General features: G+C 39.9%; 1 protein-coding gene across 1 annotated transcript; it reads right to left on the reverse strand.

The window, feature by feature from the left end:
• Positions 1 to 474: 474 nt before the first annotated feature.
• On the reverse strand, positions 475 to 9,027 carry LOC121955382 (terminal nucleotidyltransferase 5A-like). Its single transcript, XM_042503315.1, has 2 exons — positions 7,914 to 9,027; positions 475 to 5,183 (listed from the first exon to the last, which is right to left on the reverse strand). The coding sequence occupies exons 1-2, from the start codon at positions 8,346 to 8,348 to the stop codon at positions 4,368 to 4,370; spliced, it is 1,251 nt and encodes a 416-aa protein (XP_042359249.1). The 5' UTR covers positions 8,349 to 9,027; the 3' UTR covers positions 475 to 4,367.
• Between the last annotated feature and the right edge of the window lie 18,049 nt (positions 9,028 to 27,076).

Raw genomic sequence — 27,076 nt, forward strand, 5'->3', positions numbered from 1 at the left:
CTCGTCAACACTGATACAAAGCAACCATCATTTTAGTGACATAAACCTACCTTCAATGTGAACGAGTGGCCAAAACTTAGCAGAAAATATCCCAAGATATCTGGAAATATATGGAGCGAGGGCTGAAGTCAAAATGTCTAAAAAAATATGCAGCATAAAGAGTGTTTGATGTTTTAAAAAAAATTGTCAGTGAAAAAGGAAACATTGGTTCTGACAAAAGTTTCACAAAAACATCAGAATGCAAAACAATATCAAAATGAAATTCATTTTGATGCCAGTGTTTCATTTTTCGTGCTAATTTTTTGTTATTTTATTTTATTTATGTTGTTTTGTTAGTTTAGATTCCAAAACTTACTGTCACTGCTCTAGCTATGTAAAAAAATAAAAAATGAATGAAATTGTTATTGTAGCTTGTAATATGTGTGTGATGACAATAATAACAAAAACTGAATTGAACAAGTCCTCTCTGTTGGCTTTTTTTTTTTTGCTTTTAATTCTCAAGTTGGTCAACTTGAACACAGATCATTTTTTTCATGTCCAAACAGGACGGCAGTTAAAAACACACGTAGAACAGTGAAACAATCTCTTTAGAGCAACAGAAACCCATATGAAACAGCTCCGAGCACACATACTGTACAATGAACACAAAGCTAAATCTGCATCTCAGCATAGCCACCGCCGTGTCCACCTGTGCTGCTCTTCATCAGCAAAAAATGAAACACAAAAATTTGCACACGCCACAAAAAATACTCAACGACACAGCTTTGAATCTGCCTGCTACATCAGCCAAACACAAACTGTACAAAAATAGAGATTGATAGAAAAATAGGAGATCTGACATGTTTGAGAGAATACGCTGAGTCTCTTGCACTTGTAAAGCTAACAATTCATATTTTCATGATTATCACAATTTGTCTTATTGCCCTTCAAATATCCATCTTTATCTGCTCTCTACATTTTTTGCATTTTCTTGTTGTTTGGTCCTTTTCCATGCTAAGGAGGAATAACATTTTGACAGTTGGTTTCTGCTCACGCTGCCCAAATTTCCACACAAACTTTGACTCTTTTCCATATAAAAGAGGAGATGAAATATACTTCAGCCAATATTCACTGAGCTTTGTGCAACACATTTTCCTGAAAGTAGTATGCTTTTGCTTTCAAGTGTTGCTGTGCTGCTACATCCCTGCGTACACAATCCAGCCTCCGCCCATATGACAGACCAGTTTGTTTGAAGCCTGCAGCTGTTTGCAGACATCTTTTTCTCTATTACATATGGAAAGGAAACACATTTTTACAGTGCATACAGCATATCAAAATGATTGTGTGCCAATTATTTTAAAAGATGATTATTTTATCTGTTATGTTGAACAGAAGAAAATATTAAATGATTACATGATTGTGCATTTCCAGTGTAATTTGAGAAAAGTGGTTGTCCCTGTTTTAGAATTGCAAACACATTGCTGCTTTACTTTATCTTTAATACTTAAAACGTGCTCTGTGGACTTTTTGAGCACTAATAGTGCTATTAAGGCTGGGTATGGTTTAAAAATCAAAATACCACTTAATTCGATACTGATATGGAGTGACGTGTAGTATAGTCAAACGCTTTGACGTTTTGGTGGCATCTTGCCACGCTTAACTACCAACTTCGTCAAATACACCCTGCTCGACTTCCCCACATCACATGCTTTTTGGGCTTTAGCTGCTGCTGCAGGAGTGTGAGCTCACCAGGATGCATACACACATTGAAAGGCTATCTGTTATCATCACACACATAATGTTACCAAACATTTAGTTGCACAACTGTACAAATCCTCTATTGTACCTTCTGTACATACATATTGTGTTCTTTAATTTTTTTTTAGATTTTATATTTTTGTATTGCTTCTATAAATTTATCTTATGTCTTACTGTATTTAAATTTACCATTTTCCTTTATGTTAATTGTTTTGCACCAAAACACTAAGTCGAATTCCTTGTATATGTAAATGCACAAGGCAATAAAACCTGAATTCTGATTAAGTAGAGATTTGAGGCTTTTCAGTGTTGGTATGCATTTGTTGATGCCCTGTAATGGCTCGATGTTGGATGATAGGCGGTTCTACTGTGTTGGTTCATGCTGGGCAGAGGCTGAACTAATGATTTCCTGGGAAAGAGGGAATGTCTGCTAATCCAGCGGGAAGTTGGGACAGTCTGGGCTTAAACTCCTGGAGCAAAAAAAGATGCAATGCATGTTGCGTTTGACTGGAGACATTTCGATACTACTTTGTACTGGGTTATTTTGGTAAATATGCTGAAGGCATCGAGTACCGATACCTAGCCCTAAGCGCTATGAAGCAATGTGTTTACACTGCGGTCCTGTTTTGTTTGAAAAACAGTAAAGTACTTATGAAGAGGCCCTCTGGCTATCAGACAGGGATGTAAACAGCACATGCTGTAAAATATTCCAGTTGGCTTTGCAAATGTTTTAAGAGAAAGAAAGTGTACTCAGAACTAGAGGATGAAAGGATACACACAATGTGTTTCGCTGACTAAGACCAAAACTAAACATAACTTTTGTTTGTTCACATGAAAAATCCACAGGGCATCTTTAAAGGTCCAGTATGCAGCATTCAAGTGGTTTTATATTCACAACTATTTTTTGCTGAGTTTATAATCACCAGAAAATAAGAATTATTGTTTTTTTGTGACCTCAGAATTAGCCGTTTACATACACGTGACCTCATTCTCATTAAAGTGCCTTAAATTTAAAGTCACAAATGCTTTTTAAAAATTGACAAAACAACCAAAAACCACTGAAAAGAATCAGAAACAAAAGTCATTTTGATGAGTATTTTTTTTATAATATAATAGCAACTTTATACAGTACCACAAAAATATATTTTTTATTTTTTTGTTAATCTCTCTTTGTCCTGTCATGCTACATTTAGCTCATCACATTATGGGAAGCATCTATAACTTTTTCTCCCCAAACTGGTTTGGTGAAAGGTATCAATTATATTCAAGTCAAATGGCTCAAGTCCCAGTGAAGTCACGAGTTACTGGTGTCAAAAGTCCAAGCTGAGTTGCAAATTCTTTTTGATTTTGTCGAGTCAGCATGAATCAAATTTGTGATTCAAGTCATGCAGCTCCTCGCAACCTCTCTAATAGATACAACTACATCCTACACACTGGACCTTTAAGTAAGCTTGTACATTTGAAATCAGTTTGTTAATATGCATTTTTTTGCATTTGACAGTGTACAAGGACATGTGAGACTATATGTGATGAGGCTATATTTAGAAATGCATTCTAGGTAAAATATCTTTATCTTTATGTAGCATTTCATCTCCCAGCAGTTGATTTCATTATCTCCTTCCTTTGATAAATAGCTTTTTTGGTTTTCAACTTGTGCACCTTATTTCGCAATCGAATAAAACTGCAGATAAGAGCAGATGATCAGATTATGTTGCTACTTCCTCTTTGGTAATCAGGATGTGTGTTCGTCGAGCAGAACCGCAGATAAGAGCAGAGTCTTCAACTAAACATGGTCAAAATTAAAAACAGTTGGTCAAAAATCTCCCTCAGTGTAAGAGATCTTACTCAGCGTAGGTAAACTCTCTGTTCCATGGTACATTCATCATCACCTTGAAGATCAATTAGACAACTACAGAATCACAAAAATATATCTTCCCTTTAGGCTCTTTCTAGGCACTTAAAGAAATTATTCCTGTACAGAAATAAAGCATGCATTGTTTTGTTGTTTTGTCTCAGAATTCAGATAAAGATGAGTATCAAAGTAGATCTTTGGATTTGTAAACAGTATCCAGTTCCTCATTTTGCATTGTCTGTGAAAAGGAGTCACATAGAAACACATCCAAAAGGTCAGAAAGTTGTTGACCATAAATCAATATCAGCATGTGTCCTCCGTTACTCTCTGTAGCTGTGTATGTTTTTTTTGGTTGTCAATATGAAGAGGATGTGGATATTATACATGTTCATTTCAGTTTCTGTGAGCTGTAAGACAACAGACAAGAAAATATCCAGGCTGTGTGTGACTTTGACAGTCGACCAAATCGATCTTCGAACTTTTAAAACTGATGGGTCAGCCGCTCTTATTGGCATGTCCCCCCGTGTGCTCAGCTCCTCCCGCTGTGACACCCTACCCCGGAGAAAAGCCTTTCTCTGGCTCGCGGCCTTGATCCAACTTCCTTGTCCTCATTTCCCTTCCTTCCTTTATTCTCTTCTTTTATCTGTCTAATTTTGTCTCGTGTTCTTCTTTCTCTCATTTCCCTCAATTTCCCATCTCAAGGAAGAGATAAAAAAGCATTCATTCCTTTCAAGGAGGTTCCACCAGTTACACAAAGGTGCATGACTGTACAGAAAGTTTAGTTACAGGGCAACCAGGTGGCGTACATTGGATGGTGCTGAGGGGGGATGTACTGCTGAGGAGGCGAGGGCGGACAGGGGTAGATAGGCTGAACCTGCGCTACGTAATAGTTGCTGAAGTTGCCGTCTGAGACATAAGGAGCCGGCTGGTAGAAGCAGGTGACGTTGGCAGCGTTGGGGATGGCGTTCTGCTCGGCCAGGACCCGCAGCGCCAGCGACGAGATGAGGCTGAGGGTCTGCCGCCTCTCGTGGCCCATCAGGCACACAGTGCTCTCCTGCACCACCTCGTACAACATGGCCAGATAGTCGTACTTCCTGTCCTCCAGGTCCACAAAGTGGTTCTGCAGGTAGGACTCGAGCTTCCGCCTCTGTTCGCTCACATCAGGAAAGTCTATAAAGAAGCGCGAGCACATGTAGCGCTGCAGCAGCTTCATCTCAGTGTCAGAGGCCGCGCGGAAACCCCGCACCAGCAGGTGGCAGTACTTCAGCAAACCCCCACCTCGGATCTCCTCGGGGCTCCTGGTGCAGATGAGGCGCTTGCGCAGGTGATCAAGGGCGGTGGGGAAGTCGCCATAGACGCTTTCCCCGAGGATCGTGGGGTGGAATGTGGCGGCCATGGGGTGCTCCGAGCACTCGTAGAATAGGAGCAGTGAGTCCAGGCGGATCTGGAAGGAGTCCACGCTGAACTCAAACTGCCGTCGAAGAGAGTCCACGAACTTGAGTTCCACGTTCTTGCCGCGGTTGTTGGAGAGAGAGATGAGACTCCAGCGATCCGAGTCATTGCACACTTTCACCATCTTTTGCACATAGGCCTCCTGAAACATATATAAATTAAACATAAGGCTCGTGAATGGGAATGCATCTCGTTTTTGCAAGTTTTAGGTCAGTAACTGAAAAACAAAATCAAGAAATTAGTGAATATTGGATTTTTTTTATCGATATCTGATAATACCAATATATAGCAACTCATTTGGCCAATAACCAGCACCAATATTGATATATTCACTTTTTCCCCACTTAATTTTAGTGACTGTCTAGTCACTTCTGTAATGGAATTAACACTTTCCTGATGGTCCACAAGCAGATGGAGACATAAAATCCGATCCTTTTCAGTGTATGTAGTATTCATTCATTGTGCAAAATAAGAAAAATGCTTCCAACTTAGGCTTGATGTTTTGCACATGTTCATTTTGTCAATTAAAAAAAATCAGCAGCAAATCTGGTTGTTGGCTGAACCCGATATTTCATTGTAAAGCCAATGTGATGTCGTGCCGGTATTATTGTGCATCCCATCAAGAAATTAAAGACAGTAGGCATTTTTAGCATAAACAATTCTGGGGGTTCCCTGAGAGGAACTGCCCACTTCCCTAAAGGTCTTCTAAACTGTTGCATTTCCAACTACAAATAAGAACGCTAAACTGATGCACTATAAGTGGCTCAATTTTGAGCTGCAAGCCCCTTTAAGTATTATTAAGTACTGTTAGCTCTGTTAGCACCGTTAGCAGTGTCAGCATGGCTAGTGGCTGTGTATAAGGTATGGTCGCGGAAAGGGTCTCGCCTCTGAGCCGGAAACGGTGGAAGTGACAGGCAGGAAATGAAGTCTGCGTGAATTATCAAGCTGAAGAGACATGACCATGGGGTGACTGTGACGTTTTGACGATACCATATGTGTGTGACCACACTGCGGGAAATTCAGAAAGTAGCTGTTAGCAGCTAATTCAAAGAAGAAGAACAATGTCTGCGAATGAGCACAAACTGGGAAAACATTAAGATTTGAGAACTCCTTACCCTCCGAGCAGAGAACAAGTCATATAACAGAGTTGGTAAATGATTCTTGTGTTATACCTTTGTTATTGTTTAGAGAGCACTGCCCGTCGCTTATGTTTTATGGCACTCTAGAGGGCAACACTGTTGTGTTAAACATCACGCCCTTCATGCCTCTTTTTATTCCACAAAGCTGCAATGCAATAACTATTCACACACAGAGTTGAATGAGGCCGACATCATTTGGTTTGGTCTAAAAATGCAAAGGAGGCAGACAGAAGTTACCTTTTAGTGTCTCTAACAGGGTATCTGTTTAAAAAGGGCTACAGTTAACAATGCTAAAGGGGTTTTGCGGCTTAAAATTAAGCCACTTACTCACCAAGACTATATGGAGGGAGGTCGGAGAGGGGAAACAATGTTTCGGCAGCATTACTGCCCCAGTGGCGGAAAACGTGCCTATGGTGCTGAATTTGTTAGATCCAGCTGTGGGTCCTTTTGTCACCTTTTTTTTCCCATCATGAGCTTTTCTTTGTGTTTTGTGTTGTCTGTTATTGCATGGCTAACAGTTTTTTTAAAAAAGAATGGCGATTGCTGGTGATGCAATGGCGGCACCCAGACAAATAATGTACGGAGCTAAAAATGTCCCTCAAAACAGCATTCATAAGATTGCATAAGATTGTTCCTAGTTCTTGTGGTGTGGACACAACTGTAAACAGAAATGAATTGTTTTAACTTAAAAAAGCTAGTGTCCAGGCTGCCTTAAATTTTAAGCTGACTTAATTTGAGAGGACAAGTTGAGGTGATTTTGTAATGATTCAACTTGTATTCTCAAATTCAGCCAATTAAAAAAATTAAGGCAGCCCGGATACTAACTTTCTTAAGTTCAGAGAAAAAGTTTCTTTTTATAGTGTGGTCTGAAAACACCATTTGCTGTATTTAATATGGGCACATAGAAGCAGTAGGTGCCTATAGGTAGATTTAACTTCCATATCCATACTAAAGAAACAGAAAAGACATGCGCAGATAATATATAAAAAACATCTGGCCATGTGTTTAAGTTATAACGGCCACTGGTGCATAATCAGAGCAAATAATGCAGTATAGTGTCAGATTTTCTTTTTTCCATCACACAGAGGCCTTCTGCCTCCTCTCTGTCTAACAAACTAACTCCTCCTCTCTTTTCCTCCTTTTTACTGCTGTAATACCGTGTCTGTTTTTGCACCAGTGCATCAACATTTTTCATATTCTTCTGAAAGCCTCATGATGTTTACGACGTTATATGGATAAAAATGTTTTTTTTCTTTTAAAACAGCCCCAGTTTGGCTTCAGCAACCGGAAATTAATGCTATTTACAGCAGATAAAAATCTTGGATTTGGTCTGTTAGTCGTGATGTTTTGCTGATCACATCTGTTGGTGGGCCATTAGTAGGTCGGCTAGTCCTCTGTATCCAGGTAACTGAGGGCTGACTTATTAATGTGGATCCGACTCCAATTGGATTAGACAGAATCCTCTTTGAATTGGAAACCAACCTTTTTACTATTTGAAGGCTCATATCTCTGTGCTGGTTGGATCTTTGCAGCGCAGATCTCATTTTGTCTTCTAAAATGTGTTTAATTTAAAGTGCATTTGCAATCAGGAAGTGTGTGCAGAACTTGAAAACACAATTTGCATTGTGTGATGTGTGATTAAGATGTTCTCTATTTTTCAAAACAAGAATGGAAAAGTTTGAGATAAAATTATATGATTTACGTGAGTCGTATGTTACAGCTCCATACATTACCTTTAAGGTCACTGGTGTGATCTTTTCTTTATTCACTCCCTCGGGCAAGAAGTCCAGTAGAGAGTCCAGCACTATGTCTTTCACTATCTGAAACTCCATCTCTCCTTTCAGATCGGCGCAGAATATTAAGTCTAGATCTTTCCACCCGAGCCCGCTGTCCTCGTGCAGGACGTAGCTGGCCGCGGAGCCGTTCAGGCGCACCTCCCGGACATGTATCCGCTTCTCCTCCATGCGGCTCCGGACCACCTTCACGATGTCCCGCGGCTTCACCTCCAGAGTTGGGAAGCTCCAGCGGCCATGTATGGGGATGGAGCCGGTGAGGATGGCGTCCAGCCGCTGCACTTGCTCCCAGTTGAGCACGCTGAGGTTGATGCTCTCCCCGTCCGAGCAGCAACTGTCTGCCGCCGCCGCCGCGCACTCAACACTCTCGTTCATGTTGAGAAGAGGTAGACAGAAGGATGTAAACGACAAAAATTTCCACTAACCCCAGCTGGAGTAGTGGCATCAGTCAGCTGCAACTTTTTGAAGAATTAACGCGTTGATGGCGATCATAACAACAAGATGCTGGACGACGGAGCGTCTCTACGCATGACGGAGAGAACTAGCTGGGCGGTGTTGTGCTTGTCCTACTTCTTACATAAAGTCTGCAGTCCAGACAAATTCAATTCATGAGCTTTCCAGCCGTTAGGCTTAGTCACTGTACAGCATCTGCTGCCCCGCTGTGCGCTCCGCTGCGCTCCGTCGCCAAACTCTGGAAAGCAGACGTCCACCGTAGAGAAAACCACTCACAGTGTCAGCTTCTCATCACGTCCCAGAGGCCCACTGGCGCATCCATCGCAGCCGAGAAAACGTCTCATCCACCGCAAAAGTTTTACTTCTGTCTTCTTTGACTCACTTTTTACGCACAGATTATGCGCGTCTCTGTTGCAACTTTACGCATTTCATTTAAGACCGCTACTCTTCTCCACTTCACACCTACTTTCAAAAAGTGGTGTTTGGCTGCTTTTCCTTTACATTTTGGCCGTTTGTTGCTCCTTGGTACTGCGTGATGCCGCAGGGATCCACTCCACAGCTGCTGGAGAAGTTGTGAACAGAGTGCTTCCCGTCTGCGAGGCGGTGGGGCGGGTCATTTGATTGACAGCCCACACCTACTAATAGCTGCCGCCGCTTCCCATAGTTACTTTGAGTGGCTGCAAGAGCAGAGACTGTCTGCAGAATGGGCGTAACGGGAGAGGAGAGGGAGACAGATTGAACGCTGACCCCTCATCAAAACCTTTTCTCGCTTTGAATCGGTTTTCCGGCGCTCCTTTTCATTTGGAGACGCCACTAGGGAGACAGCCACACCAAAACTGTCCTACAGTTAGAATCATCAGTCGCAGCAGTGATCACATTTCCGGTTTTTATTGTTCAATTTGACTTTCACCTGCTGTAATTATGGTCAGACAATCACAGGGGAGGCTTTGGCTGCTGCACAGACTGTATGCCCTCTGATTTTATGGCTTGTAAAAGAACAAACAATGGACAGTTAGTGTGTCATAATTCACTCTGGATAACAGCACCACAAATGTCATGAATGTAAATCTTTTCACTCTTATATTACATCTCCTCATGAGCCTGACCATTCACAGGTGAGGCTGGGAATGCACACACTCCCAACGCCCTGTAGAGGTGTTTTTTTCACCTTTTTCTCCAGGGCCAATGTGTGTTTTTTAACATTTAGCCCTGCAGGCATTTGTGTGCAGCAATATAGCATTACTTTACAAACTTATAGCAAAATTGCAGAAAATGTACAACTGCACTACCTGTATGTGTATGTTATGTAATATATAATCAATTAATAATTCATAATATCTGTATATGACTCCAGTTTATGATGAGTACCTCCAGTCAGTAGGATTTGAGCTGTATATCAGTATGTAGGGTATAGGCCATATAGTCTCCACTGGTTAGTTGTCATGAAGAATCTATCAGCGCAGAGCTTGGCGCAGAGATCTGCGTCACTACAGACGAGCCCATAAACCAGCTTACCGCAGATTACCCTGTATGTGCAGTGACACACACATTGACACAGACACATGCAGGCATGCGCGCAGAGATGCATACGTGCACACTCACTGTTCTGCAGAGAATGCAATGCTTGTTCCACTTTAAGGTATTTTTACTGCTGCTTTGTTCATGCGTCATTCATTAAAAAAAGCATACTATACCTACTTCCACATACAGTAGTTTTTAAACTTTTTATCTCAATATTTATTTGAATATGAATCTGATAACACCTCATTTGTAAAGCTTTGGAGCCATAAAGGCAAAGATATGACATGCGAAGTTACATGTCATTCAACAATATGGCGTTTAGGTCAAATTTACAGGAACTAAAAAGGTGTGTGTTTAGTCAGTAAAGTGAGTGGGAGCTGTTTTCACTTCTTGGTGTTGTTTCTTCTCTGAGTGTGACTGAGTAAACTGACAGCAGAGCAGCAGTGTGAGATAAATAAAGGTCACATTAAAGGTTCTGCATGAACTTTTTACATGTATAAGTTATTTTTAATGCCAGTGGGTGAACAGTAGTGTGAATGCATAGTGGATTATACTTTTTTTTACATGTTTATTTACAGTTATTTGTATATTCTCAAAAAAAGGGGCAAAACCCCCCAAAACAAACAATAATGAACAGACCAAATAAATCAGCAAAAACAAACAAAAAATTGATAGATAATATGCAAAATATATGTTAAATATAGCAGAATGATACAGTGCACAATTAAACTGTACTGGAGAGTCTAGTTTTTTGCTATTTTCAAGTGCCAACAGTGAATCACAGGGGCCTCATACCTACATCATCAACTTACAATGAGTCAAGTCAAGTCTTCATTGGCTGCCACTGCACTTAAGTGGGTAAACCATAAACTGGATGCAGGACCATCCACCGATTTCCATTCTTTAGCAGCACCTTTATCTAAGAGCGTAGCTGATGCCTCGATGCTTGCTCGTGGTTACAGAGTGTGAACATGAGCAACAGGAAGCTGATTGCAGTTGACTTAACAGCCTCAAAGAGAGATGTCATCGATAACAAGCATTTTCTGAGAGTTACAAACGGAACCTTTTTCAGGAAATAATTAAAATGACAATCAGTTTCACTTTAAACCTGAAACTTTATTCATGGTGAGTTAAAGACAATGTAGCTCTGCAGCTTGAAAGAAGACAGCAGGTCAGTGACACTCAGTGTACTTTCCCCATTCACCAAGAGGCTCAATGTCAGGCTTACAGCTGAGGATGCTTACCATGAAGCTGCTACTTACCTGACCTTTGACTCCTCAAGTGGATGACACCGGCTTGGTTTCCAATGTCTGACGACATCAGAGGATTGGCGAGGGGATTTCAGACAGACCCCTTGTAGGGCTGCCAAAATGATCGCCACGTATGGGAACTAGTGTGTGTTTGTGTGTTTTATTATGTGTGAGCTGAAAGTGCATACGTCCCTGTTTATGCTCAGAAACATGATGGTGAAGGAGCTTTATTCAAAAAGTCGGACAAATGCATCCTTTCGATAGCTACCTGCTTCCTGATTGCATCTAAAGTATCTCTTCACCCTATTGTGCACCCGTCTTCTGCTACCAATCCCTTATCCCCTCCCTCCATCCTGTTCCACTCTACGTCTTTTGTAGCTTGTCCCCTTTTCCACCATTCCCACACGTAGAAGTTCATTAAGAGATTACAGTGAGCCCGTTAGCTGAACGTGCCTCCACTCTACTTCCTCCTTCCCTTTTACCAACTAACACCTGCTGCTATTTTTACTCTTTGTCTGGATTTCAATTATTAAGGTCCATGACCCAACATATACTCTTTACCTGGAAAATCTAACAAGTACTTCCCTCTACTTTTCCTGCTATAGACGGAAAAGTAAGAGAAGTCCTCATGATTGTCTTTTATTTGTACTTGCTTGTTTTTAGGGTAAAAGAAAATATCAGACACAAATGTTTTCTCAATATTTCATTATGATTTCTTTTTACAAATATGACACCTCTAATGCCATTGATGTATAAAAAGAATCAGATACAGTGCTGGAGGCAGGGTCCCATTCCTATTTAAGTTGCTTAGTGGTGCACGAAGCCAGAGAAGTTCAAGTCAAGTCAAGTCAATTTTATTTATAGAGCCCATTATCACAAAACATGGTTTGCCTCAGAGGGCTTTACAGTGTACGACATCCCTCTGCCCTTAGACCCTCACATCACCCAAGGAAAAACTCCCGAAAAAGAACCCCTGAACCTTCAGCTGCCATGTATGAAATTATCCACTGCTGCTTCTGCATCATTGGTCCTATAAAGCAAGCGTATTAGAGACTTCTGCCAGCCAAGATGGCCACTTATGATTTAGTGCTTCAAGAACTTGAATGGGTCAGTCACCACTTGTTAGCAATTACTAATACCAGTGGTAGCTGCAAATGAGTGATGCCACCAGCTAGCTTCCACCCAACCAAACTCGTGCGCCGTGCAGAGCGGCCAAGGCTAATGTTAGCTAATCAGTAGAGACCAGAGGATGGGCAGTGGGCACCAAGTTTCTGCATGTTAAATCGGAACAAAGCCAGCCGGCTGTCAGTTTTCAATTTATTTGTCACATGAAATCACGAATGAGAAATCAGTGCAATGAAAAGCAAAGCGCACAAAAGTGTCATCACCACTAGATAGATGGCGCTTTAAACTGTGGCACTAAAGCTCACTGAGTCAATAGAGGAATGGATTAAAAGCAAAGTGCCTCTTGTATTTCACATCTTTTTTTTTCTTAAAAATCATCAACCAGTACGGGGCACCCAGTAGCTCACCTGGTAGACTGGGCACCCTGTGTACACCCTGTCGCTGTGTCCTTGACTCCAGCCTATGGCCCTATGCTGCATGTCATCCCCTGTCTCCCTTTTCACACTTTAACCGTCCTTTTGAATGAAGGCAAAAATGCCGAAAAATAACCCATGGGATGGATTCTAACCTGCAGCTCTTTGCTGCATGTCATCCCCTCTCTCTCATCTTTTCATGCTTAAAATGTCCAAAAATAAATAAATAAACCTATAAAATTGACATCCCTAGTCCAGATGTCATAGATGTACACTGATCGGTCAAACAGAGCCAATGCAGCAGTGGTAACCGCCAGCTTTTTCTGCCACGTAAAGAACAAACAACACAAAACCCAAACAGCTTGTAATGAAAATAAAGGTTCAGGCTTTCCGGGTATACAGTATATGCAATGGTGGAAATACATTGCAATTTTGACTTGTTAAAGCAGAAGTAAAGTTGCTATACCAAACGTTTGCCAGCTTACTGTACGTCGCTTTAAAGTCAAGGTCACAGTGACTTTGACCTCTGAACACCAAATTCTAATCAGTTCATTCTCGAGTCCAAGTGGACGTTTAAGCCAAATTTTAAGAAAATTCTTCTTTTAAAGCATTCCTGAGGTATCACATTCATGATAATGGGAGAGACAAACAGCCTGTATGCATAATGCCCCTGGTCACCACTGTCGCAGGCACAGATGCATAAATATTATTCTTTGCAGCCGGCTATAATCAATAGCATCAAGTCTGATCAACTGGGAGACTTGACGGTTTTACTCTTAGTACAACTGGATATCTGTCTTTTCAAGCTGCTATTTGTTTTAGTTTTCTGGATTTTCTCAGTCCCACAGCCCCCTCACATAACTGCCTCTCAGAATATTTACCTTTAATGAAAAAGGAAAAAATATTAAACTTCCTGGTTAGCGATTAGCCCCCTTCTTGAAGAAGATTGTATCTGTATTTCATTCTTAAGGGATCTTTGAACTCATTGCTTTTTGTAATACTTGTAATACTAAGTTACGAAACAACAATTCTCATCTATCTTGTGTAATCCAATTTCGAAATTATTGTTGGCAGAGTCCATGCATAGGCGTTGCAGAAATAATTGTACGCACACTGGTTCATGCTGTTTGGCCGACAATAACTGCTGAAGTTGTTAACTTACGCTTAAACGCAATGTAATGACTCAATGGCAAGAAGTTACAGACTTTCCTGTTCCTGCCATGCGGTAAATTCTTAGCCCATTTTGCCCTCTGACACATATGCAAAACATATAAAATAGCAATGATGCTGTATCCAGGCAAAGAAAAACCTCAACAGTATTTCCAATCAGTTTTAACCCTGACCTCAGTAAGAGACCTCTGCTGAGTAGTAGTGTAAGCCCCCACTAAACTCTTCCACAGCCGCTAATGAGATTCGCTGACGTGCCTCGCGCTGTAAGCCATGCTGCAACAAGGTGCTCCGTGTGTTGATGACACGTATAAACTGAAGGAATATCGTGTTAAAAAGAAGACAGAGCAGTGAAGTCAATATTGATATTTTATCACCTGGATCAGTTTTCATCGGTTTTCTTGCGTGGCGTTCAGACGCCTTTGAAAAGCATTTTAACCTGTGAAACCGGAGAACATTGGCTTTATTTCTTTCCAAAACATAAGAAAACATAATGAAAAGCATGGAAAGAATTGTCCAGCTAATTTTCGGGTCATTTCCTTGTCAACTTTTACTAAATATTTTCAATATGCTGGACAATTCTTTCCATGCTAGCAAAAAATGAACGAAAAATATTCAAAGAATTATTTATAATGTAATGTAATTATATATATAAAATTATGTGACAGATTTTTTTTTCTTTTTACCTTTCGATATATTATTTTGCTTGCAACTTAATGCTTTTTTGGGCTTATTTTCAAACAGTTTTCTCATAACTTTCGGGTTTACTTTAAAAAAAAATCTTGTAACTTTTTACCAATTTCATGCTATATTTTTGCTTATGTTTTTCTGACAATTTTCAGACAACTTAAATGTTTCACAAAACATTTAAGTGATTTATTGCTCATGTTTGAGCCATTTTGATGCTCATTACCTGCCTCCCATGTTTTTGAAAGACATCGAGCCAATTTGCTCAGGTTTCACAATTTTAAAGGCGGGTTTTCATTTCACATTTCTTCATCAAAACATTAGTAGTGACTTACAGGACCACACACACTTTTGCAAACGTTTCCGTCTTTGAATTTAACTTGTGCAACATGTTGTTTCCCAGTTTATCACCAACAAACACATTGTCTCTTCACACTTGACTGTACACGCCTTTAGAGACGTACTAAGCAAGCAAAAACACACATACTGTCTATGTGAAGATGTTTATAATAGTCTTACAATGGAACATCATAAAATAGTCCCACAGCGGATATTATTTGTAAAAACACCGTGTGAACTGCGTCGAACTTAGTTTATTAACTTCGCCCCAGAGATTCATGCAGTCCCCTTGCCAATACGTTTCCCCATTTTGTAAAAAGACAGTTCTGCTTTCCTGACCTGCCATGACTGAGGGCAGCAAACTGCTCTGACAAAATAAACAGGAAGTGAATCGCTCTATCTGTGACTCAGCTTCCTGTATCACACTGTGGCTGAAGATGCCGAGACCACACTGATACTCAGTGATGAACTCTGTCCTACACACACATGCAAAAAAAAAACACCATGAGCTGACTCCTGGCCCTCGGCTGAGACTAAAAGTTAATTGTATTGGCAGTTTGTAAACCAGCGGGTTCCAAGCTTGTGGTCGGGGGCCCCACAAATGGTCGTAAATCTGAGGGGTCCTGAGATTATTAACAGAAAGCTTTTGTCTATGTACTCCGATATTTGCTTTTCCCCTTATAAATTACTGAGGGACTGTTCTTTACTTATCAAAGGGGAGGATGGCTAGGGTGTGACATTTCTTTTTTTGTGTGACTTTTTTTAAAACTACTTAAGGACTGTACTTTACCTAGACAGGGTGGCTTGGGTGTGACTTTGCTTTTTTTGTAACTTCTTACCAATGTCATGCCAACTCTTAAAAATGACTTTAGGACTGTTCTTTTCTTATCAGAGAGGGAGGGTGGCGAGGGTGTGATTTTTTGTTTATTTATTTTTTTAATCTCATGCAAAAATTATTTTGGCTTTGGCTTTTTACTAATTTCATGCTATTTTTTTCTAATATTCAGATAATTTTCTGATAAGATATGACTTGTGACTTACTCATGTTTTTCTGCCAATTTTCAGATAAATTTCACAAAATATTTTGCTGATTTCTTGCTAATTTATGAACCATTTCTCATTAAGCTGCTCATGGCCTTCTTCCGTGTTCCTGAAAGAAATCAAGCCAGTTAGTTTCGATTTGATTTTTTTGTTTGTTTGCTTTGTTTATTTTAATCCATAGGGATTGTTTGGCTCATTTTCCATGATTTTCATTTTTTGAGAATTTTGGCTGTCTTCATGCATATGAAAGTTCCAGCTCAGCTCCGACAAAAAGTCTGAAATACACAGTGTAAACAAAAAATGTTACATTCATACTGTTAAGTGCAAAAAATGCGCCATTGAAACCCATTCGAGCTACAATTTTTGATCCCACAGCGATCAAAGCATAAAACATGCATTGTGTTATTTATGGGTGTCATTCTGGGCTTTTGCCTTGGAATTTGTAATTTTTACTTTTTCCCACCTGGTGATGGCATTTTTACCATATTTGGCATATGGAAAAAATACATGCTATTTTCACTAAGTGCACTGTCACAGTCATTGTTGCTGCTAATCATTGAAATTATAATGTTATAACAAAAAAATCTAATTAGCATGCAGTATATCATTATTATAAATCAACATAGTGGCATCATGACAAAAAACTGAAATTTAAAGGGTTAAAATTCTGAAAATTAATAGATATTTGATATTTATTATTTACGCAAAATTCAAATTCTCCTTACAAATTGCATCATCACACAAACTGCATGTGCACTTCAGCAGAATATGGGATCATGACAGCCACTCATCTCACAGAACCAGCACATTTTAATAAGCTTTCTCATCTCATATTCCCACATGCATGCATGCACGCACCATAGAGCTCTCAAAGCCGGCATTAGATACAGGTGCATAATGACCGTTTCATGCAGCCTGAACAACAGTGACAAAAGCAGCTGGCCAGAATATTATGACTTTACATGGCAGATGCTGTTAGATTTTTAAAACTTACCCATTGGTCTTAAGTTATATGTCAAAGTTATAAGTTGAAAGTGAAACCCTGAAGTTGATAAAGCTTTGGCTTCTTACTTTTGTCCTGCAGAATGTAATTTTTGTGTTTGTCTTGTCTTGTTACAGGATCGTTTGAGTACAGATGTTTTAATTTAGATAAAATTTTTATAGGTGAAGTGTGTAAGATTTAGGCGGATTTGATCGGGTCTAGCGGTGACTTGCAAATTGCCACCACCAAAAACTTCTCCTGGCTATATTTCCTTCAGTGATCCTTAATCTGGAGACTTTTTTTTTTTTACCAAAGAGTGAAATTATCCACAGAACTCTCATCCTCTCCAAAACAAACAGACCAGTTAATTAAAAACACTATAAAAGCTGTTGCCCATTACAAATCAGTGTAACTCTGACGCTGCTCATTGCAGATTATCTTCGAACTACGGTGGCCAGCGCAATAATGCAAACGGCCCTGTCTGGATCCAGTATTTGGGTTCTGGGCTCCTGTAGAAACATGGCAATCTCAATAGACAAGGACCCTCCTCCTGTGTTAATATAAACGATTCAGCGACTGTTAGACTTGGTTAGGGGGTCCATGTATCCATCCATTTTCATATGCTTATGGTTTTATTATTTTGTCTCCCAAGCAACACTTTCCACTTTCCTCCGGGGGGATCCTGAGGCGTTCCCAGGCCAGACGAAATATATCCCTCCAGCGTGTCCAGGGCCTGCCAGGGTCTACCAGCTGGAAGTGCCCAGAACACCTCTAACAGGAGGCGCCCAGAAGGATCCTAATCACGCGCCTGAAGGAACAGCGGCTCTATTCTGAGCTCTTTCAGATGTCTGAGCTCCTCACCTTATCTCTGAGGCTGAGCCCAGACACCCTTTGAAAGAAACTCATTTTGGTCTCTGGTACCCGCAGTCTTATTCTTTCAGTCATTCCCAAAGATCATGACCATAGTTAAGGGTCGGGTGAAAACAAACCCGCAAATCGAAAGCTTTGCCCTCTCGCTCAGTTCCCTTTTCACCACAATAGTCCGGCGCAGCATCCATATAACTGCTGACGAGGCACCAAACCGCCCGTCCATCCTACGCTCCATTTTACCCTCACTCAGGAGCACCATTCTGTTGGGGCAGAAACTCTCTCAACCCCGAGGGGGCAATGTACCACGGTGGTGGGCTTTTGAGGGTACTCATAAAGAATACAAAACTCAACAATTTAAAGTTGTTTGTCCCTCCCCCAAGCCAATTTTTTTTTCTTTTTTCATAATTTTACGTTTTTTGGGGCTGTTTTTTGGGGGGGCTTATTTTCTTTAAAAAAGAGTTTTGGGGTTAGGGTTTATTATTCATTTTTTATCATTTTTATGATATGTCTGCATGGGCTACTTTTTATACTGTAGTACATTTAGTATATTTTCGTAATTATACTTACTTACTTTTACTTAAGCACCCTTTACAATGCAGTACTTTCACTTTTAGAGTATTTTCACAGGGTGGTGATTAGTACCTTTACATAAGTAAAGGATCTGAATACTTCTTCCACCACTGCTTTTCACACACCATTCTTCCAGTTTCAAGGAGAAACTGGAAAACCCCTGAATGGTCTCCGCAAAGGTCACACAGCATGAAGGTACTGCAGTGCCATCTGCTGGATTTAAACCAACAACCCTCGCTGTTCTGAATTCACCGCAGACACACAGACTCTGTTAAAACCTCCTCTGACGTCTCACTGGGTGGCGCTCTTTTCACACTGCTCACGCAGTCGTTAAGTATGCACACCTCTTCTGTTTCCCACACTCCAGACTGCACTGAAATGTTAGCACATGTATTTGTACAGCTGTGTTGGGTAAACATGTCATCCAAGAGCCAAGTTAGGTCATTTCATCCTTTAATGCGGTGCATTATGATTCTGGTATTAAGAGCTGAAAGAGAGAAATGAGCTAATGAAATACATGCAACCATGACAAAATCCCCCAAATTAGTCAATCATTCGCAGCATCTCCTTTCCTCATCACATGTGTGTTGTATGTGTGTGGAGTGATTCAGAGTGAGACACAGCTTGTTTTGTTTAGACTAATGCTGACAGTACAGAAGTTGGAGGTGCAGTATCTCCTGTGGGAATTCCTGGGGTTGCATGACTGATGTGTAGTTCAAAAATGCAAATAAAGTTTGCACCTTTTTGTTTTTGTTGACCTGTGTCACTATTATTATGCAGCCATGGCAACAGCGCTCAACTTTATCTTTTCCTTGTCTGTGGGAATGATGATTTGAATGACTGGTGCATCGGAGGCTCAACTTTGTTTTAACTCTGCAGAATGATTAATGGCGATGCAAAAGCAGAAACTAATGCTTTTGAGGTATCTGCCAACGTTGTGTGAGTGCACATTTCTGAGGCCGCTGTAATAGTTACCGATTATTGACATCATCTAACAGTTCATATCTGCTGCATGTGCACATGTGAACAGGGTGAAAGATGACATTTCCTCTGTGCTTCTGCATCTGCAACCTGTTAGTTACCATCATGAGCGGCTTCGGTCATACGATATGTTGAACTGGGAAAGAAAAGACAAGCAAAGCAAACACACATGTGCAGTCACACCACCTGGTGAGCATGGGCGGACTATGAGACAGTGGGCCCATGGGCACAAATATGCAGAAGGCCCCGCCAGCGTTCCTACATAGAAGCAAGACACACAGACTCTGTGGTGGTTTTGTGTTGCTTTGTAATTGTTATGCATCTTTCTGTGGTTTGGTTTCACCTTGTAGTTGCATCTCATTGTGGTTGTTTTGTGTCTTTGTGCAGTCATTATGTGTCTTTTATTGGTTGTTTTGTGTGTCTTTGTAGTCAGTTTGTTGGCACTTTGTGGTTGTTTGTGTCTCTTTGTCATCATTTGTGTCTCTTTGTGGATGTTTTTTTGTCTCTTTGCAGTGCTTTGTCTTCTCTCGTTGTTGTTGTTTTGTTGCTTTTTTAGTCATTTTGTCTCTGTACAGTCATTTTGTGTGTCCTTGTGGGTTTTTTGTGTCTCTTTGGAGTCGTTTTATGTTTCTTTGTGCCAATTTTTCCTGTTTTTGTAGTTTCGCTGTGTCTCTTTGCAATTCCTCTGCATCTCTCTGTTGTCCTTTTGAGTCTTTTGCTGGTCGGTAGATGTTAATTGGACATTTAAGTTTGCACGTGAAGGCCTGGGGACCCTTGACACTTTGTGGCTCTGGGACTGTGCCCGGTAAGCCCATTCAGTAATCTATCCATGCTGGTGACAGACTCCTCATAGGATCCTCATATGACAGTTTTACACCTCAGGTTAGGGCTGGTTTTTATGGAGATGTGTTCAGCTCCAGGGGAACTAAGAGGATCTTGAAGGAAATCCACCCCGGCTTGATTTGGTGCAGCCCTGCACGAGCTGCAGCTGCAGGTGATGTGGCAGCAATTTTGCGCCGTGGTCAGTGACTTGGCTCTTTGCTCTATCATGAAAGGTTTCGGGTGGAGCTCCACTCTGCTGCTCGTCTGTCTCGACGTCTTTTGGAGTACGACTTTGGTGAGCGGTGATTTAGGGTGAGGTGCTCTTCTCTCACTCCCACCAGACAGACAAGTGGTGGGCGATGGGAGGGAAGAGGACAGTGATTGAAAGATGAAACAAGAAAAACACTCTCTGGTGTATAATTGAGGTCTTGGATGAAGAGACAGAGGAGTGGAATAAAGAGCAGAGTGAGGACTGCATGGAGTGATGATGAGTTGGACATCAGGGACCGCTGGGAAAAAAGGAGGGGGCTGAAAAGCATAAACAAAACATTAGGAGCGGAGGTGGATAGACCATGAAGAGCCTGAAATAAAATTGCTAACTCAAGCCCCAGAGGACCACGTCACCGCCTCACATGGAGGATCCAGCCAGCTGGTCCATCCAAGCCTGATGTCACATACCACAGCTTTCTCACATGAGAGCGCCTTCCTTCCATGGCCTACTTCTCACAGTTTCCTCTTGACTTTGTTTGAGCTTTTTCTGCCTTTATCTTTAACTCCCGAGCCAACTTTTATCTCTTGCATGCACTTCTGTCTTTGCTTGTCTGTTATTTAATCAGAAAGGTATTTAGTGAGCCACTGATTAATCATGATTAAAGGAAGATCCAACACCTGGATTTTTTGCAGGTTTAACAAACTACAGAACACACACGTGGCATATCATACAGTTTGTTCCTGACTACCATTATGATATGTCTACCATTACATTTGAGTCATAGAGCTAAGCACTGGATTTTCTTTAAAGCAGTGGCTCCCAACTGGCCCAGCCACTGGATCCAGGTTTCACCTCAGTCATTAGTTCAAGGTGTATACATGAGAGAAATTACCACATAGTTTGTTTTATTTGAGCCCTCCTGAAAGCCATGCTTTAGTTTGCAAAACTAACTGCAAAACAAAACCACAAAATCTAAATATCTTGATGTGGGAAACTCGACTGCATCAAAGGGCAGTGCGCCTGCGTTAACCATCATGGTGTTAAAAGCACCACCGTCACTGTTTAAATAGACGTTTCACTACATTTTGTTGGGGCTGAACACAGCCCAAGTCTCTCTAGTCAAGTCTCTCTAGTTGTCTTCCAGAAGTGCAAAGAGGTCCATCAGTGTTGGTTGGCTGCACCTGGAGCTGGAGGGCCCAAGGACAGCCTATGCATTAGCAGACTTCCTGTTTCCCGCTCTCTGCTGAGCTGCCAGGATGCCCTCCACATGGCCTTTGCAATAGATTCGAGTAATTTAGCATTAATTCTACTACACTCTCCCATCCATACATGCAATTGTGAAAACAAATCAAAATTACAATAAATCTGTACCAAAATTTAACATGGCCAGGGGACCATCAACAACTTTCAGTAATCACTTGCACTTAAACAAATCTTGAACCATTTGAATCTTTTCTGGACTGTGTTCCATGAAAAGTATTTAGGCTATTGGACTGGATTTTTTGCTGTTGCCTCATAAATAATTGCTGTGTTTATAGTCAGAGCCTTTTCTGTTTGGAACAGAGAGGAAAAACACTGAAAGTTCATTTGTGGTCATAGAAAAGTGTGTATCTGTGGGTGTGTGGTGGATTACAATTAGCAAGAATTACACCAGAGGGAAAATCTTTCAACAAAAATAATTAGTAGACGATTTTGCATGTTGCCTGTTAATGACAAATTGGACATTACCCTTGCTTAGTGTTCAACAGTGGGTTTATATGCAACTCGTTTATTCATCCTGTTATTTTTCATCCTGTTATTTTCCTGTTAAGTAATAATGTCATCGCATGTCAATGTCATTTTCGCCATACTATCCTTGCTTTTTGGGTTTTTCAATGTGCCATGTCAAGGTGTTTTTGGCTGTTTTTTGCAATACTCTATACTATGGTATGTCTCGGCACGCTATTTAATGAGGTTATAAGCAGTTTTCAGCTCTTTTTGGGACATGTCATTTTTTGACATTTTTGCCATACTACAGCCTTGCGTTTTGGGTCATTTTTTCGACATGCCATATTGTGTTGTTTTTAACCATTTCTGCAACTGTCTATGCTATGGCATGTTTCGGCATGCCATTTAAAGACATTATAAGCAGTTTTTAGCTGTTTTTGGGACATGTCTTTTTGACATTTTTGCCATACTATAGCCTTGCGTTTTGGATCATTTTTTCGACATGTCATATTATATTGTTTTTAGCGTTTTTGCAACTTTCTATGCTATGGCGTGTTTTCTGCACGCTATTTAATGAGGTTATAATCAGTTTTTAGCTGTTTCTGGGACATGCCATTTTTTGACATTTTTGCCATACTATAGCCTTGCTTCTCGGATCATTTTTTCGACATGCCATATCATCTTGTTTTAAGGCATTTTTGCAAATGTCTATGCTATGGCGTGTTTCGGCACGCTATTTCATGAGGGTTTATGCAGTTTTTAGCTGTTTTGGGACATGTCATTTTTTGACATTTTTGCCATACTATAGCCTTGCTTCTCGGATCATTTTTTCGACATGCCATATTATGTTGTTTTAAGGCATTTTTGCAAATTTCTATGCTATGGCGTGTTTCGGCACGCTATTTAATGAGGTTTTAATCAGTTTTTAGCTGTTTCTGGGACATGCCATTTTTTGACATTTTTGCCATACTATAGCCTTGCTTTTTGGGTCATTTTTTCGACATGCCATATTATGTTGTTTTTAGCGTTTTTGCAACTTTCTATGCTATGGCGTGTTTCGGCACGCTATTTAATGAGGTTTATGCAGTTTTTTCAGCTGTTTTTGGGACATGTCATTTTTTGACATTTTTGCCATACTATAGCCTTGCTTCTTTGGGTCATTTTTTCAACATGCCATATTATGTTGTTTTAAACATTTTTTGCAACTTTCTATGCTATGGCGTGTTTCGGCACGCTATTTAATGAGGTTTTAAGCAGTTTTTCAGCTGTTTTGGGACATGTCATTTTTTGACATTTTTGCCATACTATAGCCTTGTTTCTCAGATCATTTTTTTCGACATGCCATATTATCTTGTTTTTAAGGCATTTTTGCAACTGTTCTATGCTATGGCGTGTTTCGGCACGCTATTTTATGAGGGTTTAAGCAGTTTTTTCAGCTGTTTTTGGGATATGTCATTTTTTTGACATTTTTGCCATACTATAGCCTTGCTTCTTGGATCATTTTTTCGACATGCCATATTATGTTGTTTTTTAGCTGTTTTTTTGCAACTTTCTATGCTATGGCGTGTTTCGGCACGCTATTTCATGAGGTTTTAAGCAGTTTTTAGCTGTTTTTGGGACATGTCATTTTTTGACATTTTTGCCATACTATAGCCTTGCTTCTCGGATCATTTTTTCGACATGCCATATTATCTTGTTTTAAGGCATTTTTGCAACTTTCTATGCTATGGCGTGTTTCGGCACGCTATTTTATGAGGGTTTTATGCAGTTTTTAGCTGATTTTGGGATATGTCATTTTTTGACATTTTTGCCATACTATAGCCTTGCTTTTGGATCATTTTTTCGACATGCCATATTATGTTGTTTTTTAAGCTGTTTTTGCAACTTTCTATGCTATGGCGTGTTTCGGCACGCTATTTATGAGGTTTTAAGCAGTTTTCAGCTGTTTTTGGGACATGTCATTTTTTGACATTTTTGCCATACTATAGCCTTGCTTCTTGGATCATTTTTTCGACATGCCATATTATGTTGTTTTAAGGCGTTTTTTGCAACTTTCTATGCTATGGCGTGTTTCGGCACGCTATTTAATGAGGTTTTAATCAGTTTTTAGCTGTTTTTGGGACATGTCATTTTTTGACATTTTTGCCATACTATAGCCTTGCTTTTCGGATCATTTTTTCGACATGCCATATCATTATTGTTTTAAGGCATTTTTGCAACTTTCTATGCTATGGCGTGTTTCGGCACGCTATTTTAATGAGGGTTTATGCAGTTTTTTAGCTGTTTTTTGGGACATGTCATTTTTTGACATTTTTGCCATACTATAGCCTTGCTTTTTGGATCATTTTTTCAACATGCCATATTATGTTGTTTTTAGGCGTTTTTGCAACTTTCTATGCTATGGCGTGTTTCGGCACGCTATTTAATGAGGTTTTAAGCAGTTTTCAGCTGTTTTTGGGACATGTCATTTTTTGACATTTTTGCCATACTATAGCCTTGCTTCTTGGATCATTTTTTTTTTCGAATGCCATATTATGTTGTTTTTTAAGGCATTTTTGCAACTGTCTATGCTATGGCGTGTTTCGGCACGCTATTTTCATGAGGGTTTAAGCAGTTTTTAGCTGTTTTTGGGACATGTCATTTTTTGACATTTTTGCCATACTATAGCCTTGCTTCTTGGATCATTTTTTCAACATGCCATATTATGTTGTTTTTTAGGCGTTTTTGCAACTTTCTATGCTATGGCGTGTTTCGGCACGCTTTAATGAGGTTTTAAGCAGTTTTTTCAGCTGTTTTTGGGACATGTCATTTTTTGACATTTTTGCCATACTATAGCCTTGCTTCTTGGATCATTTTTTCGACATGCCATATTATGTTGTTTTTAAGGCTGTTTTTGCAACTTTCTATGCTATGGCGTGTTTCGGCACGCTATTTAAATGAGGTTTTAAGCAGTTTTTAGCTGTTTTTGGGACATGTCATTTTTTGACATTTTTGCCATACTATAGCCTTGCTTCTTGATCATTTTTTCGACATGCCATATTCTTGTTTTAAGGCATTTTTTGCAACTTTCTATGCTATGGCGTGTTTCGGCACGCTATTTAATGAGGTTTAAGCAGTTTTTTCAGCTGATTTTGGGACATGTCATTTTTTGACATTTTTGCCATACTATAGCCTTGCTTCTTTGGATCATTTTTTCGACATGCCATATTATGTTGTTTTTAGCTGTTTTTGCAACTTTCTATGCTATGGCGTGTTTCGGCACGCTATTTATGAGGTTTTAAGGCAGTTTTTAGCTGTTTTTGGGACATGTCATTTTTTGACATTTTTGCCATACTATAGCCTTGCTTCTTGGATCATTTTTTTCAACATGCCATATTATCTTGTTTTTAAGGCATTTTTGCAACTTTCTATGCTATGGCGTGTTTCGGCACGCTATTTCATGAGGGTTTATGCAGTTTTTTTCAGCTGTTTTTGGGACATGTCATTTTTTGACATTTTTGCCATACTATAGCCTTGCTTCTTGGATCATTTTTTCAACATGCCATATTATGTTGTTTTAAGGCGTTTTTGCAACTTTCTATGCTATGGCGTGTTTCGGCACGCTATTTAATGAGGTTTTAATCAGTTTTTCAGCTGTTTTTGGGACATGTCATTTTTTGACATTTTTGCCATACTATAGCCTTGCTTTTTGGATCATTTTTTCGACATGCCATATTATGTTGTTTTTTAGGCATTTTTGCAAATTTCTATGCTATGGCGTGTTTCGGCACGCTATTTCATGAGGGTTTTATGCAGTTTTCAGCTGTTTTTGGGACATGTCATTTTTTGACATTTTTGCCATACTATAGCCTTGCTTCTTGGATCATTTTTTTCAACATGCCATATTATGTTGTTTTTAGCTGTTTTTGCAACTGTCTATGCTATGGCGTGTTTCGGCACGCTATTTTTAATGAGGTTATAAGCAGTTTTCAGCTGTTTTTGGGACATGTCATTTTTTGACATTTTTGCCATACTATAGCCTTGCTTTTGGATCATTTTTTCGACATGCCATATTATGTTGTTTTTAGGCATTTTTTGCAACTTTCTATGCTATGGCGTGTTTCGGCACGCTATTTAATGAGGTTATAAGCAGTTTTCAGCTGTTTTTGGGACATGTCATTTTTTGACATTTTTGCCATACTATAGCCTTGCTTTTTTGGATCATTTTTTCGACATGCCATATTATGTGTTTTTTAGGCATTTTTGCAACTTTCTATGCTATGGCGTGTTTCGGCACGCTATTTTATGAGGGTTTTGCAGTTTTTAGCTGTTTTTGGGACATGTCATTTTTTGACATTTTTGCCATACTATAGCCTTGCTTCTTGGATCATTTTTTTCGACATGCCATATTATGTTGTTTTTTTAGCTGTTTTTGCAACTTTCTATGCTATGGCGTGTTTCGGCACGCTATTTTATGAGGTTTTAATCAGTTTTTTCAGCTGTTTTTGGGACATGTCATTTTTTTTGACATTTTTGCCATACTATAGCCTTGCTTTTGGATCATTTTTTTCGACATGCCATATTATGTTGTTTTTAAGGCATTTTTTGCAACTTTCTATGCTATGGCGTGTTTCGGCACGCTATTTCATGAGGGTTTATGCAGTTTTTTCAGCTGTTTTTGGGACATGTCATTTTTTGACATTTTTGCCATACTATAGCCTTGCTTCTTGGATCATTTTTTCAACATGCCATATTATGTTGTTTTAAGGCGTTTTTTGCAACTTTCTATGCTATGGCGTGTTTCGGCACGCTATTTAATGAGGTTTTAATCAGTTTTTAGCTGTTTTTGGGACATGCCATTTTTTGACATTTTTGCCATACTATAGCCTTGCTTCTTGGATCATTTTTTCGACATGCCATATTATGTTGTTTTTAAGGCATTTTTGCAACTTTCTATGCTATGGCGTGTTTCGGCACGCTATTTA

The sequence above is a fragment of the Plectropomus leopardus genome, chromosome 16 (assembly GCF_008729295.1).
Source record: "Plectropomus leopardus isolate mb chromosome 16, YSFRI_Pleo_2.0, whole genome shotgun sequence".
Taxonomy (NCBI): Eukaryota; Metazoa; Chordata; class Actinopteri; order Perciformes; family Serranidae; genus Plectropomus; species Plectropomus leopardus.

Coding starts and splice junctions, on each gene's coding strand:
- LOC121955382 (XM_042503315.1), bottom strand. CDS start 8,348: ATGAACGAGAGTGTTGAGTGCGCGGCGGCGGCGGCAGACAGTTGCTGC. Junction 5,184..7,913: donor TCACACCAGTGACCTTAAAG/GTAATGTATGGA, acceptor TATATGTTTCAG/GAGGCCTATGTGCAAAAGAT.